The sequence below is a fragment of the Rana temporaria genome, chromosome 11, assembly GCF_905171775.1.
Source record: "Rana temporaria chromosome 11, aRanTem1.1, whole genome shotgun sequence".
Lineage (NCBI taxonomy): Eukaryota > Metazoa > Chordata > Amphibia > Anura > Ranidae > Rana > Rana temporaria.
In genome coordinates, this window is record NC_053499.1 from 114,443,432 (window position 1) to 114,460,710 (window position 17,279).

At 45.8% G+C, this 17,279-nt stretch overlaps 1 protein-coding gene across 2 annotated transcripts in view; it reads right to left on the reverse strand.

Moving 5' to 3' along the window:
- The window catches only part of RELA (RELA proto-oncogene, NF-kB subunit), a 106,859-nt gene that overhangs the window by 23,751 nt on the left and 65,829 nt on the right, over window positions 1–17,279 (reverse strand). For both annotated transcript variants that reach the window (XM_040328868.1, XM_040328867.1), the window contains exon 4: window positions 9,190–9,338. In XM_040328868.1, coding sequence (XP_040184802.1) covers window positions 9,190–9,338 — 149 coding nt within the window. The remainder of the gene's footprint in view (window positions 1–9,189; window positions 9,339–17,279) is intronic.

Genomic DNA, 17,279 nt, shown 5'->3' on the forward strand with positions numbered 1-17,279 from the left:
CTCTATGCCTGGGATATAGACCGCTGAGATGCAAGGAACATGGGCTTCTGCCCAAGTGAGGATCTGGTTTACCTCCGTCTGGGCAGCCCGACTCCTGGTGCCACCCTGATGGTTTATATATGCCACCGCTGTGACATTGTCGGACTGCACCCTGACCGGGCATCCCTGTAGCTCGCTTGTCCAAGCCCTGAGGGCTAGACAAACAGCCCGGATCTCCAACAGGTTGATGGGAAGTGAACCCTCTGTTCTTGACCAGTTCCCCTGCAGGGAAAGCTCCCCCATGACTGCCCCCCAGCCCGACAGACTGGCGTCTGTGGTAATTACCTTCCAGGAAACTGGGCTGAAGGATTTTCCCCTCAACACATTCTGGGGAACCAACCACCAAGCCAGAGCCTGTCGAACCGATGGGGACAGAACCATCGGGTAATCCAATGCCTGCAACCTTTTGTTCCAGGCCGACAGGATGGCCCCCTGTAATCATCTTGTATGGAACTGCACATAAGGCACTGCCTCGAAGGTTGCCACCAGCTTCCCCATCAGCCGCATGCAGATGCGGACCGATGGTCTCTCCTTGCTTAGCACCGTCAAAATTAGCTCCCTTATGGAGCAGAACTTTGCTTGGGGCAAAAACACCCTCTGGAGGTGGGTATCGAGGAGCATGCCGAGATTCTCCAATCTCCTTGTTGGCTCCAAGGCCAACTTGTCCCCGTTTAGGATTCCAGGTACTGAATCGTGAGATGCACACCCTGACTTAAACCTGGGGCTGAATGATCTACTAGCAGTAGATCGTCCAGGTAGGACAAAATGGCAATCCCCCGGGCCCTTAGGTTGGCTAACAAGGGAGCCAGAATCTTTGTGAAGACTCGAGGAGCCGTGGCCAACCCAAAAGGGAGAGCCACGAACTGAAAGTGGTGTGGGCCTATCGCGAATCGCAGAAACCTGTGATGTCCTGGGAAAATAGGGACATGAAGATATGCATCCTTTATGTCTATGGATGCTAAAAAGTCTTCTGCAAGTAAAGCGGCAGCTACTGAGCGAATGGACTCCATTCTAAATGAACGCACTCTTAGAGATACTGGTTTAGGCCCTTTAGATCTAAGATTGGCCTGACATCGCCGTTTGGCTTGGGGACGATGAAGAGGTTTGAATAGAAACCTAGTCCCTGCTCCTGAACTGGCACCTTGACAATTACCCCTTGGAGCAAGAGTCGATCCAGCGCCATCAAAAGAGACCTTCTTTTTCCGGGGTCCCCTGGTAAATTTGAAACCAGAAAGCGAGGAGGGGGAAACCCCAAAAACTCCAGCTGGTAACCCCACAAAATAGTTGAGAGGACCCAATCGTCGGACACCTCTCTTTGCCAAGCAGGCGAAAAACCTTGGAGCCTTCCCCCCACCCGAGAGAGCGGGGGCAATGCTTCATAAGGACGCCTTAGGGGCCGGCTTGCCTGGCTTGCGGATCCAGGGCCTCCTGTTGCCCTGCACCTGGCCCTGAGGCTTGCCGGACATGTTTGGACGGTTAAACTGCCGTCGATACTGCCTAAAGGTCGAAGAACCAGAAGAGGGGGCTGCCGGCCGTTTGGGAGGAGGACCCTGAGCCTTCTTTTCGACTGGCAACAGGGTACTCTTTCCACTAGAGATCCTCTGGATGTACTTATCCAGCTCCTCACCGAACAACCTTTCCCCGTGAAAGGGCAATCCTGCTAGCATCTTCTTGCAGGGGGCCTCAGCTAACCAATTTTTTAACCATAGGAGGCGTCTCATGTGCACCAAAAATAAAGATAGCCGCGATGCCTGCTGAATGGAGTCCTTCATGGCATCGACCGCAAAGCACAAGGCTCTGGGTAGATCCGCCAAATCCTCAGCCAGCTGATCAGGTAGATCCTTAAGGACCTGTTTCGCCTGGTCCTTTAAGGCCTGGCAAACCCCAATGGCTGCTATAGCAGGCTGAACTACAGCCCCTACTGTGGTAAAGGATGCCTTCAGTAGAGTCTCTAGCCACTTATCGGCCGGATCCTTGAACATCTGGATGTTATCCACAGGACAGGTCAAGGTCTTATTCACACATGCCACTGCTGCGTCTACGACCGGAATAGACCATTTCTTGGTGAACCTTTCCTCCATTGGATAGAGAACAGAAAATCTCTGAGGAGGAACAAACACCCTGTCAGGACGAACCCAGTCCCGATAAATCAAGTCCTCGAGAAGAGGATGAACTGGGAAAAACACCCCAGACTGTGGGGCTTTTAGGGAGCCGAGGGAGGACACAGCATTAACCGCTGGTTCCGGGAGAGGCAACTTAAACGCTGAGCGAACCATATCAGTCAAAGACTGAATCCAAAGCCTTTCAGCCTGGGACGTAGAGAAAGGTTCCTCAATGGTTGACTCCTCTGAGCCAGACCCCTCCTTCTCCTCATCAGGCTGATCTCCCAACACAATCTTCCCCTAAGGAAAAATTCATAAGGTCCAAGGACTGGCCCTGTGGAGAGGGGGATCTAGCCCGCTTCCTGTCAGACAGGGAAGCCGCAATTAAGGCTCTAAGACTTTGTTCGAGCCCCCCCAAGAGTAGAAGCCAATACCTGTTCAGTGACATAGACAGGGGAAACTGTTGGGTTAGCCACTGCACCTGGCTCCGATGGCTCGCCTGTGGCAGTGATATCTGGCATCTCAGGAGAGAACTGTACCGTAGAGGGATTACCGAGGTCCTCTGAACCAGATGGGGAACCCCTGGGCTTTTTAGCAGCTTTTGCATTCTTTGCAGTCCCCGACCCCTTAGGCGCCATACTGCTCCAGGTACTAAGAGGTTAAGGTAGCCTAACAGGCCTGGTCAGCTGCAGGATCTAAATAACAGCCCACTCTACTGAAGGAAGACGGCTGTATCCGTCTGAACCACTGTCCTGTCACTGCTCCCTGAGCTCACTAGACCTGTGAACCACCCAGCGCTCTGCGATCCAGCCGACTGCTGGGATAGCTCAGCCCTTTATGTGAAGCGTCGCGACACCACGCTGGGGAGAGACGCCGCCCGCCCCCTTCCTCTTACAGCCACGCCTCCCGAACGTATAAACTAGATCCGTGTACGCGCGCACGCTACGTCCAAGATGGAGACAGCAGAGGGAGGACAGCGTTCAGAGCGAGGAGCAGCTGGAGCGGTCCCGTGGCCAGACTGATCCCCTGCGTTAGACACACGGACAACAGGTACAAAACAGCAGGGGGACCAAACACTGATTACCAGTATGCCTGAACTGGGACCCGGCCAGGGGAATACATGTATGGGTAAACACAGAGACCATCCTGTCTAAAAGACATAGTGGACACATGCCATATGCATTAAAGCAAGAATAACAGGCAAACTCATACACCCCCAAAGGAAGCCTTACCTTAGAACCAAGTTCCATAAGCACCTCCTTAGCTTACCTTTCCACGCCGCAGGGTATTGCAAAAAAGCAAGAGGCCCAGCCTTCACCCTTCACCGTGGGCTTTTGTCAAAGACCTTCAGGGACCGGGGTCCTATGAATAAGAGCACCACTCCCCTGGACCTATATAGCACCATGGCAGCAGAAAACATTTGGTCGTTAGAAGGCACAAAGTTCTGGAACCCAAGGTCCAGCCCTCCGAAGAGAGGCATTATAGACCAAACCTCGTTTCTTCATACCGAGGCCCGGGTACCGTCCACTTTGGCTATGAAGCACTTTGGACGGATCCGGTTCATAGCCTGCCTAGGCCCAGAGACCCTTACAGCATGACTATCTAAACGTGACCAACACCTAAGACACTGGCGAAAAAACTGAGGTACTTCCTGTAGGGGAGGGGGTTATATAGGGAGGGGACTTCCTGTTTGAGAGTGCCAGTGTCCATCACCTGAAGGTAGACTATATAACCCACTTAGTAATTATTGAACCAGCTCTGTGTCCTGTGATGTATGATAGAGAAAACCCAACTTTTACATACAGTAAACATTAACAGACCATAACTGGTCTAGAAGATGGACATATCCATACAGAAAATATAGTTTTCTCCAGTCATCAAAAACCTCCCACCGCCACTCACTTTAGATTGCATTTCTGACCAGTTGACAGTGCAATTTTTTCCGTTTTTCACTGGATGGCTGTTGGGGCGTAAAGTCTCCCTATGAGCGCATTAGCAAAACCGAGTGGCAGTGAGTTTTCTGTGGTGGCTCAGGGGGTTTCCCATTGTGATCCAGGATCTTGACCCTGGGCTGGATAAGGGTTTAACTCACGAAGCGTCCCTCGCTTTCATGGCCCTGTCCCTTCCCTTCCTTTTGGAATGTTTTGGTCCCTGGATAGGGATGTGTTGATGGTGCACAGTGTGTGCTCCTGACCTTCCTTTCAGCTGTGAAGGGAAAATACAAACCAGTACACAGCGCAACTTTGCAGCTCTCTAGGGGACAGCAACTTGGGGGTGGTGGGGGGGGATTTTGGCAACTACCTTTCTCTCGTGGCAGACTCAGGAGGATGGAAAGAAAGGCCCGGTGGCTGTGGCAAAAAGGACAAAATGGTGAGGAGTATTTTGCCTGGAGTTTTGGTGGCAGATTCCATAACACAGCCAGGTGGTTTTGAGCATTTTGAACCATCCTTCCCAAGTCCAGGTGCTACTATAATTTTCCCTTGTGTTGTAAAGCATTAAAAAAAATTTTGGGACACTCATGGCAAACATCCGTAATTGTATACACAAAAAACAAACAAAAGAAAAATATATAAAAAAAAAAAAAAAAAAAGAGGAAATATCACAGAATTGTTTTAAAACCAATATAATGCACATATCTAAATACTTAAAGAATATCAGGGTCTAGATACCAAGTTTGTACTAATGTAGTAGGTCTGAATGCACCAATGCGTTTCCCCAATTTATGCTTCATCAGCGCTTATGAAGACCATGCAGTACTCATCTACAAGAGACAAATGGTCATTTACACAAATATATTTACCGGCGTATAAGACGACTTTCTAACCCCTTAAAATCTTCTTAAAAGTCGGGGGTCGTCTTATACGCCGGTAACCTAACCTTACCATATCCCAGAATCGCGGCCGTACGATTTTTCAAAAGCCGCGCCTTCTACGTCTTCTGTTCCGTGATAGGCAGAAACACTCAGCTTCCCAGGAGGCCCTGTGTTTAGTGTCTGCCTATCACGGAGGCCCTCTCGTCCTCGGAAGAGAGGGCCTCCGTGATAGGCGAACACTGAACACAGCATGTCTTGGGATAAGGTAAGGGCACAGTCTGGCATGTACTGGGGCACAGTCTGGCATGTAATGGGGCACAGTCTGGCATGTAATGGGGCACAGTCTGGCATGTAATGGGGCACAGTCTGGCATGTAATGGGGCACGGTCTGGCATGTAATGGTGGCACCGTGAGACGAGGCGAGGCATGACTAGTAGGAAGGGGGTAGTCTTATACGGCGAGTATATCCCAAAACCAAAATTTTGGCTGGAAAATTAGGGGGTCATCTTATACGCCCAGTCGTCTTATACGCCGGCAAATACGGTAGGTGTACACACAAGTTTGAAACCGCAAACTGTGATGGCCTGCTCTGCCCCCTTCACAGCTTAGTGCTCCAATGAGCGCAAAGGGAGAAGAGCAGAGATGTGCCGATGTGCTTCCCTGGCGGCCGCGATGTCCGCCAGGTACCCAAGATCGGCAGTTACAGAGCCAGGGACGTGGATCTCTGTGTGTAAACACAGAGATCCATGCCCTGTCAGGGAGAGGAGACCGATGGCATGTCGCTTGTACATAGGGACACCCATCGGTCACCCCCCCAGTCAGTCCCCTCCCCCCACAGTAAGAATCACCTAGCAGAGAACACATTTAACCCCTTGATCGCCCTCTAGAGTTAACCCCTTCCCTGCCAGTGACATTTATACAGTAATCAGTGCAGTTTGTTAGCACTGTTCGCTGTATAAATGTGAATGGTCCAAAAATAGTGTCAAAAGTGTCCGATGTGTCCGCCGTAATATCACAGCCCTGCCAAAAATCGCAGATAACCGCCATTATTGGTAAAAAATAAAAGTCAGAACTCTATCCCCTATTTTGTAGACGCTATAACTAATAACTAGCTAATAAACCAAATCACTATAAGCTTATTGCGATTTTTTTTACCAATTTTTTTTTTTTAAATGGGATATTATAGGAACAAATATTGCATTTTTTTCAAAATTGTCGACTTTTTTTGTTTATAGCGGAGCCATATTGCACGACCGCGCAATTGTCATTCAAAGCGCGACAGCGCTGAAAGCTTAAATTTCACCTGGGCAAAAAGGGGGTATATGTGCCCAGTAAGCAAGTGGTTAAAACAAATGGATCACAAATTACATGGTATGTATATCTCAGTTATGTGTGAAGGCTTGTAGTACAACTACATACCTAATCACATTCCAGCTTGCATCTATACGTGTCTCCCAAATAACTAAAAATAAGTTCCGTATATACTCGATTATAAGTCGACCTGAATATAAGCCGAGGCACCTAATTTTACCACAAAAACTGGGAAAACGTATTGACTCGAGTATAAGCCTAGGGTGTCCATCTGCATGCCTCACTGTGTCCATGTGCATGCCTCACTGTGCCCATGACTAGACTGAAGTTTAACATGGGAGTCTTTGGAAGGGGTGCTCGGCTTTGAAAAATCTGTGCTCCCCAGCCGTAGATCCCCCAGACAAAAAACTTTGCATACTTGTAGAGAAGAAATGGAGCTACATGTGTGCCAAGTTCCGGGTCCAGGGGACCTACGACTGGCTGGTACCGGGTCCCCAAATTAACCAGAGAAATTACAGTTTAAACATGGGAGTCTATGAAAGGGGTGCCCGGGTTTGAAAAATCGGTGCTCCCTGGCCGTAGGTCCCCCAGACAACAAACTATGTGCAACTCTTGTAGAGTAAGAGTGGGGCTACATGTGTGCCAAGTTTGGGGTCCAGGGGACCTATGGCCAGCCATTACCGGGTCCCCAAAATCTGGGAGATCAGGCACAAAAAGGTGACTCGAGTATAAGCCGAGGGGGGAATTTTCAGCACAAAAAAAAAAATGTGCTGAAAAACTCGGCTTATACTCGAGTATATACCGTAAGTCGGGAATCTTTGGCCCTGCTACCTGGGCAATATTTTTAGTCATGCGGGAGACATTTATAGATGCAAGCTGGAATGCGATTAGGTAGGTGGTTGTACTACACACTCTCACACATAAATGAGATTTCACATGATCCATTCATTTGTTTTAAAAGTTGCAAACACATAGTACACCTTTGGATATATCATGTCCTTCAACTGCACCATACACTCCGGTATATACACCTAATATAGATGATCTAGGCCCCCGTTGGATTGACCCCCCCCCCCAATAACTATCAGCTAATAGTAAGTCCTTCATTAACACTACTCATTTTAGACAATTTAACCACTTCAGTACCTTGGGTGTTATTCAGATTTGGTGTTTACAAGACTAAAACATTCTTTTGCTAGAAAATTACTTAAAACCCCCAAACATTATATATATTTTTTTCTAACACCCTAGAGAATAAAATGGCGATCATTGCAATACTTTGTCACATCATATTTGCGCAGTGGTCTTACAAGCGCACTTTTTTGGGAAAAAATTCACTTTTTTGAATTAAAAAACAAGACAGCAATAAATTTGGCCCAATTCTTTTATATATTGTGAAAGATAAATGTTACGCAGAGTAAAATGATACCCAAGATGTCACGCTTAAAAATTGCGCCCGCTCATGGCATGGCGTCAAACTTTTACCCTAGATCTAGGGCTATAATTATTGCTCTCGCTCCAACGATCGCGGCGATACCTCACTTGTGTGGTTTGAACACCGTTTTCATATGCGGACGCTACTCACGTATGCGTTCGCTTCTGCTCGCGAGCTCGTCGGGACGGCGCTTACATTTTTTATTTTTTTTTCTTATATATTTTTATTAATTTTTTACACTGGAAAACATCCCTTGTAATAGAAAAAAGCATGAAAGGTCCTCTTAAATATGAGATCTGGGGTCAAAAAGACCTCAGATCTCATATTTAGACTAAAATGCAAAAAAAAAAAAAAAAAAAAAAAAAAAATGGAAATGTTGTCATTTGAAAAAATGATAACAAAAAAAATGTGCCTTTAAGACGCATGGGCGAGACTGACGTTTTGACGTCCCTTCTGCCCTGCTATGCTATGGGGACGGGTGGGGGCCATCTTGCCCTCACTCGCATCCCCACACAGCAGGCTGAAGGACCCTATCGCCTCCGCCGCTACCGACGTCTCCAGTAAGCGGCAGTGAGCGCGGGAGAGCGACAGGGCCTCTCCCGCTGCCGATAACCGCGGAGACCACCGTTATCTTTTACAGGACCGCTCACACTAAAGATGGATATCTTGGTTGTGGCAGCAGCTGCTGCCGTTACCGAGATATCCATCTTTAAAGTGCCGCCGTATATAGTCGTAAGGCGGTCGGGAAGTGGTTAAATAATTATATATTCAATAGTATTTAATGTTTAGAGCTAGATTTCTCTGGTCAAGTCTGTTCCTTATTGCTCCGGCGCATGCCCAGGGAATTTGTATGCATTTGTGGTTTAGTGTTGAGGTGGGTTCCGCACATTGAATATATGGCTGCAATTAGAAATTGCCATTTGTAAATTTGTGTATACACTTAAATATATTTGTGTAAAGGACCATTCTTTCTTGTAGACGAGTACTGTATGGTCTTCATAAGCTCTGATAAAGCACAAATTGGCGAAACGCATCGACATGAGGACCTACTACATTAGTACTCTGTTTCGTGTCACTTAACCACACGCAGGAAACTGTTATAGCTAGACCCCGATATTATTTAAAGTTTATGTAAACTCACTCTCATCCTTTCTAAACTACTGCCATTAACAAAAAAACACACACACAGTTATTAAAGGATTAATGAAATGTTAATTACAGGGATCTACTGACTGTATTTCTAAATCTTTTGCAAATAGGTTTATAAAACCTTCACCAAGAATTCTCATAACTTGTAAAATCATATTCATTAGACAACGTGAAACTTTGGTGAAAGTTGTGTGACTAAAAACCTTTTATAAATATATCCCAGTATATCCCATATAGTGTTTTCTATATTAAAAAAAAAAAAAAAAAAAAAGTAGGGGAAATGAAAAAAAAAAAAAAAAAAAAAAAGGGGAGGTATATATAATTTAGAAGTAGAGAATTACCTGTGAATATTGCGATCTAGTGACAAGTCAGCCTCGAAATAGCCATCTTTGCAATCCTTTCCAACCAGTTCATGAGGATGTGGTTTATGGGGGACATCCTTGGTCACCAAGGATATCCTTATACGTGCTGGTCCTTGATAATTGTGTACCTAAAATATGAATACATATTGAGTAAAAAGAAAATCACAACAGCAACCTACTAAAACACTTACTGTCCTGACTAAAATGTCACAACTTGCTAGATTGACCTAGTCATTCTAACAGTTAAGGAATTAAGTGCTTCCACCCCGATACCCTGTGTCTGACAGATTTTATGTAGCGTATAAGGGGACAAGAGAAGCGGACATCACCGAGCACGCGCATTGGCTCCGGGAACACTCGGTGCGCACGTGTGCCTGTTATGGCATCTTAAAAAGGTGAGATGTATAGCTACGTCGATTTGCGCATCTGTGCCAACCTGCCGCAGTATAACTGCGGCAGCTGGTGGGCTAGCGATTAAGGAGAGAGGATATAGTCTTCAAATTTAAGACACAATCCATTTCAGGACACATTCAAGTGCCAAAAACAGTAACCTAGTTAGAGCCATTCTAACCCTGGGTGTGTACAGTTCATCTAGATATCCTAAAATAAAAAAAAGGTCAAAGGGTCATTATTCAGATTCACTTCAAATGTCTGATTGATGGAGCATCCTACTCCAGTACCAGACTCATTTTGGACATTTCCAGAACATGTGTATATGATCGGCTTCTAGATCTCCACATCTAGGACACTCAGAGCGGTCTCTACAGGACCATTTATGTAAAATTTGGGAGGTGTGCAGTGAACTCTGGATAATAAAAAGTTGCGATAAGAGCAACTGATTGCCATATTTCTCCATCCAACGTTGTTCTATCCTTAGACCAGCCTCTCCTGCCTGGCAGCTGCACATTGACTTGTAGACGGGTCAATAATGATCGATATAGGGATGATACAAGGCCCTTCTTATCCAGGGTAGCGGCCAATTGGTCTAATAGGGAAGTATCTGTCTGAGTGACGTATTCCTAGCCCATGTAAGGGCATGTTGAAGATATTGGTAGAATCTGGAAAACTATATACTGAACTCTGTGCGTAGGTCCTCAAAAGGTTTTCAGGTGGTTGTTACTGTACAGATTATTATTATTATACAGGATTTATATAGCGCCAACAGTTTACGCAGCGCTTTACAACATCAGGGAAGACATTATAGTTACAATACAATTTAATACAGGAATGATCAGAGGGCCCTGCTCGTTAGAGCTTACAATCTAGAAGGGAGGGTGAAGTGGAACAGAGGGTAGTAGATGTGGGGGGTGATCAGGTGGGCAAAGTTAAAATACAGTTGTTAGATGTGGGTAGGATAGGCTTCTCTGAAGAGGAGGGTTTTCAGGGATCCTCGAAAAGCTGAAAGAGAAGGAGATAGACGGATAGTTTGGGGTAAGGAGTTCCATAGGCTTGGAGAGGCTCTGGAAAAGTCCTGTAGACGAGCATGGGAAGAGGTGATGAGAGAGCTAGAGAGCAGGAGGTCTTGAGAAGAACGAAGAGAGCGATTAGGTTGGTATTTGGAGACTAGGTCAGTGATGTAGCTGGGGGCAGAATTGTGGATGGCTTTGTAGGTCGTAGTTAGTATTTTGAATTTAATTAATGATGTAGATAATGAATACATTGGGTGTACCACTCTGCAAAACCCTGCTATTTACCTAGTTCTTCGAGGCGATCTTTCTCCCATATGGGATGGAATCTAGTTATGCCTACATACCCCATGATTCTTTTCATCTCATCCCAAACCTTGACCATAAGAATCAAGTAAGGGAACTGGGGAGATTCCCAAAACTCACCTGCCTCCAGTTGGGCCAGTGAATGGTATTTGTTGGACCTAGACAGTAAAAACTGTATGGCGTCCCCGATGTCCATACTCATCCACCCGGAGAAGTGCTGCAGTTGGGCCGCCAAGAAGTACATTCGAGGAGAGGGGACCAGCTAGGCCTCCCTCATCCTTTGGTAGCTGAAGACTAAATAACCCAATTCTGGGCCGTTTACTTTTCCATTTGAATGTTCTAAAAGTAGATTCTATCTTTTTAAACCACTTCAGTATTATCCATATGGGCGAATTATGGACAACGTACAGCAGTTGGGGGCCCAGATCATTTTAGCGATTAGCGACCCACCGCCGGCAGTGGGAGCTTACACCAAGCCTTGCTTTTAGATTTGAATTTTCCATTAAAAGGTTGAAAGTTATTTTGCAAGTAGTCTTGCACCCTGGGTAACAAAGACATGCTTAGGAAAGGTAAAGGTCTAGGCTGGGGGCTCTTTATTCATATACAATTAATTTGCCAAAGAAGGAATAAGGAAAAAAATTTTGCAAACCATCGTAGCTTGCGCATACCAAAAAAGGGAATCAAAGCCTCCGATTAGGGACTTCGAAAAAAACATTTTGCACATGAGTTTCTCTTGCAAGTCAAGGAAAAAGCCTCATCCCTACTGTCGGAATGGATTCTCTACCCACAAGTGACAGATGGCGTGTGACCTGAGGGAGCATCATCCTGCTCCTTAAAAAACATTAAATGATGGGAACAATGTGGAAGAGTGACTCTTGCCGATTGGCATGAAGAGCCTGGTGTATGCAAGACATAAACCCTTCAAAGACAATGGTAAGGGTGTCCAACACCAAACAATCAAGGGTTTTCGAAAGGCCTTTAACAAAAGACCAGAAAATATGGGGCAAGCCTGCATGTCCTCATAGGGCTAGCATAAAGTGCAGACAGATCCGGAGAGGGAAGTGGCCCACCCACAAGAAGGAAAAACTCAGTGTCACACAGTCAGAGCATGCAGGCTCCAAAATAGTGGAACAATCAGCCCACTGGTAGATTCTGACATGTTCATGGTGCAGATTGAGCCCAGGGTGCTCAGGGAGAACAGTGCTGCCACAGAGGGGAGGTGACCCAAGCAGGATGTCCTCCCCTAGATGCAATAGTGTTAAGCATGGCACTCAATGTCTCAACTACATGCCAAAATCTGTGACCACACACAGGCAGAAGGCAGCTTAGAGCGTCCCAGGTTTGACAAATGGGTGCGTCCCCAAAACGCGTAACCATGCCCCCTCTTTACATCTGGTCATATTCCTGTATCTCCAGCTCCGCTGTTGGTTTGAGACTGATGGTGCACGCTACGCGGGCCCCTGCTGAAGTTCCCGTTATCACCGCTTCCTGCTCTGGCTCTATGATCTCCAGCCATGCATCCACCACATGCTCTGCATATATAGCCCAACTGCTTCCAGGCATCACTCTGCTCTATCCAGCTGTTGGCCTGCCAAGCTATGCAGATACCAGAGGACTAGCAATTATTTTATGATTTTATACAATGCAAGTGCAATTGTATTGTTTTATATAAATCTACACTTAGATGGCGTTTTAGTGAGCACAGACACGTGAATTAGGCAGCCCAGAAATGTGGATGATCACAGAGGGGACAGCTGAATAGGGGCCCAAAGCTGAAGTTGGTTCCTTATAGTCAGCCAAATATAGCCTCAGGAGGGGGAATGGGTACCCGCAGACCACTTAAGTACAGTCCAGAGAACAAGTGGGATAAGGAGGGTCTCCATACGCACCAATACAGGCAAGATGCATTAGGGGTACAATTTCCTGTGACAGGTCACCTCCAGCCACAGCAGGGACAGAGACATACCAACCAAGGTTTAGTCAGTTGTTAGTGTCCCTCATGAGATCTCACAGGCTGCCTAGGATCTAGGATAAGGCTGTGACAAGCTGTCTCAATGGTCAGGTCCTGGGAACCCCTACTAAAATTAAATCATTGCGGGTCAGTGGGAAAAATGCTCCTTACACTGGTGGACAGGGAAGAATGGACCAGTCAAGTGGCATTGGACTGGGAACTATGCCGACACTTTCAAATGGCAGGGCAATCAGCCACAGCAGAAAGGGAACCCTAGCAACCTCTGGAGGAAGGTTCCATGGAAGTCTGAGAATGGCAGATTTAGAACATTCAGCCTATCAACCAGCCCATAGTTTACTTTAGGTATAAAAGACTGAAGAAAAAAAGGAAAAAAAAAAAAAATATCTCCTATAAAAAAAATGAATTTAAAATTTCCCAAGGACCTTATTTCTTGAAACTAGGGGGAAAAAAAGCCTTCTGTAGCAGATGAGAGGATTGACGACCAGCAGGGGCACCACTAGACTATGCTTTGTTTTTTGTGCCTAGCATTCTACTCCTGCATTTGACATTAAAACACAATGGTCAGATCTTAAAAGATCTAACCACAGAGTTGTTCAATGAATACAAAAGAAAATAACTGATGTTCCAGAAATACGGTAAGTTCCTACCTTCCTTTTTTTACATAACACAGCTCTGAACTTCTAACATGTAGTGTTAGCCAAGCCCACTTCATTTGATGAAAAACGATTTGTAATTTATCATTAATGTCTAATGTGCAAATAACCTTACTGGTAAAGCATTTTGGACCTCCCTGTTGCTCTTGTGTAAAAATGAAAATTCAGTATTTTAAATTGAGGTCCATAGGACATGCCTTGTCTCTCACAGAGGTAGCCCCACTGCACAGAAATGTTTTGGAACAAGCCCTATTTAGGTCATTTAAGTGTTGGAATATTTCTTGAATAGAATAAGAAAGCCACTGGTATATTTGTAAAAAAAAAAAAGAAAAAAAAAAAAAAAAAAAAAAAGCACTTATCAAGGCCTCATGCACACTGGGTATTTAGCCACTGTGCATGAGGCTCTGGCGTTTAACTGGATGGATGGCACAGGCGCACATTGTCCAGCACCCCACTGGCAGCCTGCCAAACAGAGTGACAGGTACCGCAGCAGGACATGGCTGGGTGGCACACCTAGCAGTATGTACATTTAGGGCAGTATGCACTCAGGCACCAATGGCCAGAAGGCAAGGTAGTATTTAGCATCAGTATCTTCAGATGTGCAATATACTGTTTGCTTACATTGTGGAATGATTTTAACCACTTAACCACCAGCCGCCGTCCAAAAACGGCGGCAAGGTGGTTGCTTAACTGGGGGTCGCCGTTCTGAAACGGCGCCCCGCAGAAGCAGTAATGCGCGCCGCCTCGGGCGCGCACACAGAAAATTCTGTGCGCGCCGGGTCTATGAGACCCGGCGCTACACAGATCACGGTAACTGACCGACAACAGCGGTCTTTTACCATGTGATCGCGCCGTCCAATGACGGCGCGATAACAGGTAAACAAACCGGCGTCATTTGATGACGCCGGTTCCTCCCTCCTCTCGCTGTACCGATCGGTACAGTGTGAGAGGAGAGCGCGGATGGCAGCAGCAGTGTGGGATGGATCTGTGACTATTGCAGTCACAGATCCATCCATCCCTGCTCAGCCATCCCTGCAATACCCCCCACACAATACTCTGCAATACCCCCCACACAATACTCTGCAATACCCCCGCACACAATACTCTGCAATACCCCCGCACACAATACTCTGCAATACCCCCGCACACAATACTCTGCAATACCCCCGCACACAATACTCTGCAATACCCCCGCACACAATACTCTGCAATACCCCCGCACACAATACTCTGCAATACCCCCGCACACAATACTCTGCAATACCCCCCCACACAATACTCTGCAATACCCCCGCACACAATACTCTGCAATACCCCCGCACACAATACTCTGCAATACCCCCGCACACAATACTCTGCAATACCCCCGCACACAATACTCTGCAATACCCCCGCACACAATACTCTGCAATACCCCCGCACACAATACTCTGCAATACCCCCGCACACAATACTCTGCAATACCCCCGCACACAATACTCTGCAATACCCCCGCACACAATACTCTGCAATACCCCCGCACACAATACTCTGCAATACCCCCGCACACAATACTCTGCAATACCCCCGCACACAATACTCTGCAATACCCCCGCACACAATACTCTGCAATACCCCCGCACACAATACTCTGCAATACCCCCGCACACAATACTCTGCAATACCCCCGCACACAATACTCTGCAATACCCCCGCACACAATACTCTGCAATACCCCCGCACACAATACTCTGCAATACCCCCGCACACAATACTCTGCAATACCCCCGCACACAATACTCTGCAATACCCCCGCACACAATCCTCTGCAATACCCCCGCACACAATACTCTGCAATACCCCCGCACACAATACTCTGCAATACCCCCGCACACAATACTCTGCAATACCCCCGCACACAATACTCTGCAATACCCCCGCACACAATACTCTGCAATACCCCCGCACCCAATACTCTGCAATACCCCCGCACCCAATACTCTGCAATACCCCCGCACCCAATACTCTGCAATACCCTGGCCAATACTTTGCAATACCCCGGCCAATACTCTGCAATACCCAGAAAATACTCTGGGGAAAAAAATGTGTTTTAACCACTTCCCTCCCACATCATATGAGGTCCTTGACTTTGTGCAGGGATATCTAAATGATGCCTGCAGCTACAGGCATCATTCAGATATCATTTTTTTCATCCGGCGATTCTCTACACCATAAGAACGATCATGGCGGCTGTTCCGCCTCTTGATCGTTCTTACGGGAGGCAAAAAGGGACGTCCCACCTCCCTTCTCCCTCCGGTGCTTCTTCTGACTCACCGCTGCGATCGAAGCCAGGATCGTTTTTTTTCTTGTTTTTTTTCAGGCTTCCCAGCCTAGAGGTGAGATGTGGGGTCTTATTGATCCCATATCTCACTGTAAAGAGGACCTGTCATGCTATATTCCTATTACAAGGGATGTTTCCATTCCTTGTAATTGGAATAAAAGTGATCAAAACATTTATTTTTGGGGAAAAACGTGTCAAACTAAAATAAATAAAGTAAAATGAACAATAAAAATAAAAAATAAATATTTAAAGCGCCCCTGTTCCCGCGTGCTCGTATACAGAAGCGAATGTGTACGCAAGTCCCGCCCACATATGAAAACGGTGTTCAAACCACACATGTGGGGTATCGCTGCGAACGTTAGAGCGAGAGCAATCATTTTGGCCCCAGACCTCCTCTGTAACTAAAAACATGTAACCAGTAAAAACATTTAAAACGTCACCTATGGGGATTTTTAAGTAGCGAAGTTTGGCGCCATTCCACAAGCGTGTGCAATATTGAAGGGTGACATGTTGGGTATCTATTTACTCGGCGTAACTTCGTCTTTCATATTATGCAAAAACATTGGGCTAACTTTAATGTTTTTTTTTTTTTTAAAAGCACAAAACTGTTTTATTTCCCAAAAAAATGCGTTCGAAAAATTGCTGTGCAAATACCATGCGCGATAAAAAGTTGCAACGACCGCCATTGTATTCTCTAGGGTCTTTGCTAAAAAAGCATATATAATGTTTTGGGGTTCTATGTAATTTTCTAGCAAATAAATGATGATTTTTACATGTAGGAGAGGAATGTCAGAATTGGTCTGGGTGTTCCAGAACGCCCGATGGTGCTCCCTGCATGTCGGGCCTCTGTATGTGGCCACGCTGTGTAAAAGTCTCACACATGTGATATCGCCATACTCGGGAGGAATAGTAGAATGTGTTTTGGGGTGTAATTTGTGGTATGCATATGCTGTGTGTGAGAAATAACCTGCTAATATGAAAAACTTTTGTGGAAAAAAAATAAAAATAAAAAAAACCTTGATTTTGCAAAGAATTGTGGGAAAAAATGACAACTTCAAAAAACTCACCATGCCTCTTTCTAAATACCTTGGAATGTCTTCTTTCCAAAAAGGGGTCATTTAGGGGGTATTTGTACTTTTCTGGCATGTTAGGGTCTCAAGAAATGAGAGAGGCCGTCAGTACATCAGATGTGATCAAATTGATCAATTTTCAGTAATTGGTACCATAGCTTGTAGACCCTATAACTTTCACCCAGACTAAATAATATCCAATTTATTTATTTTTTTTAACCAAAGATATGTAGCAGTATACATTTTAGGCCAAATTTATGAAGAAAAATTCATTTTTTGCAAAATTTTATAATAGAAATGAAGAAAAATTCATTTTTTTTACAAAATTTTCGTTCTTTTTTC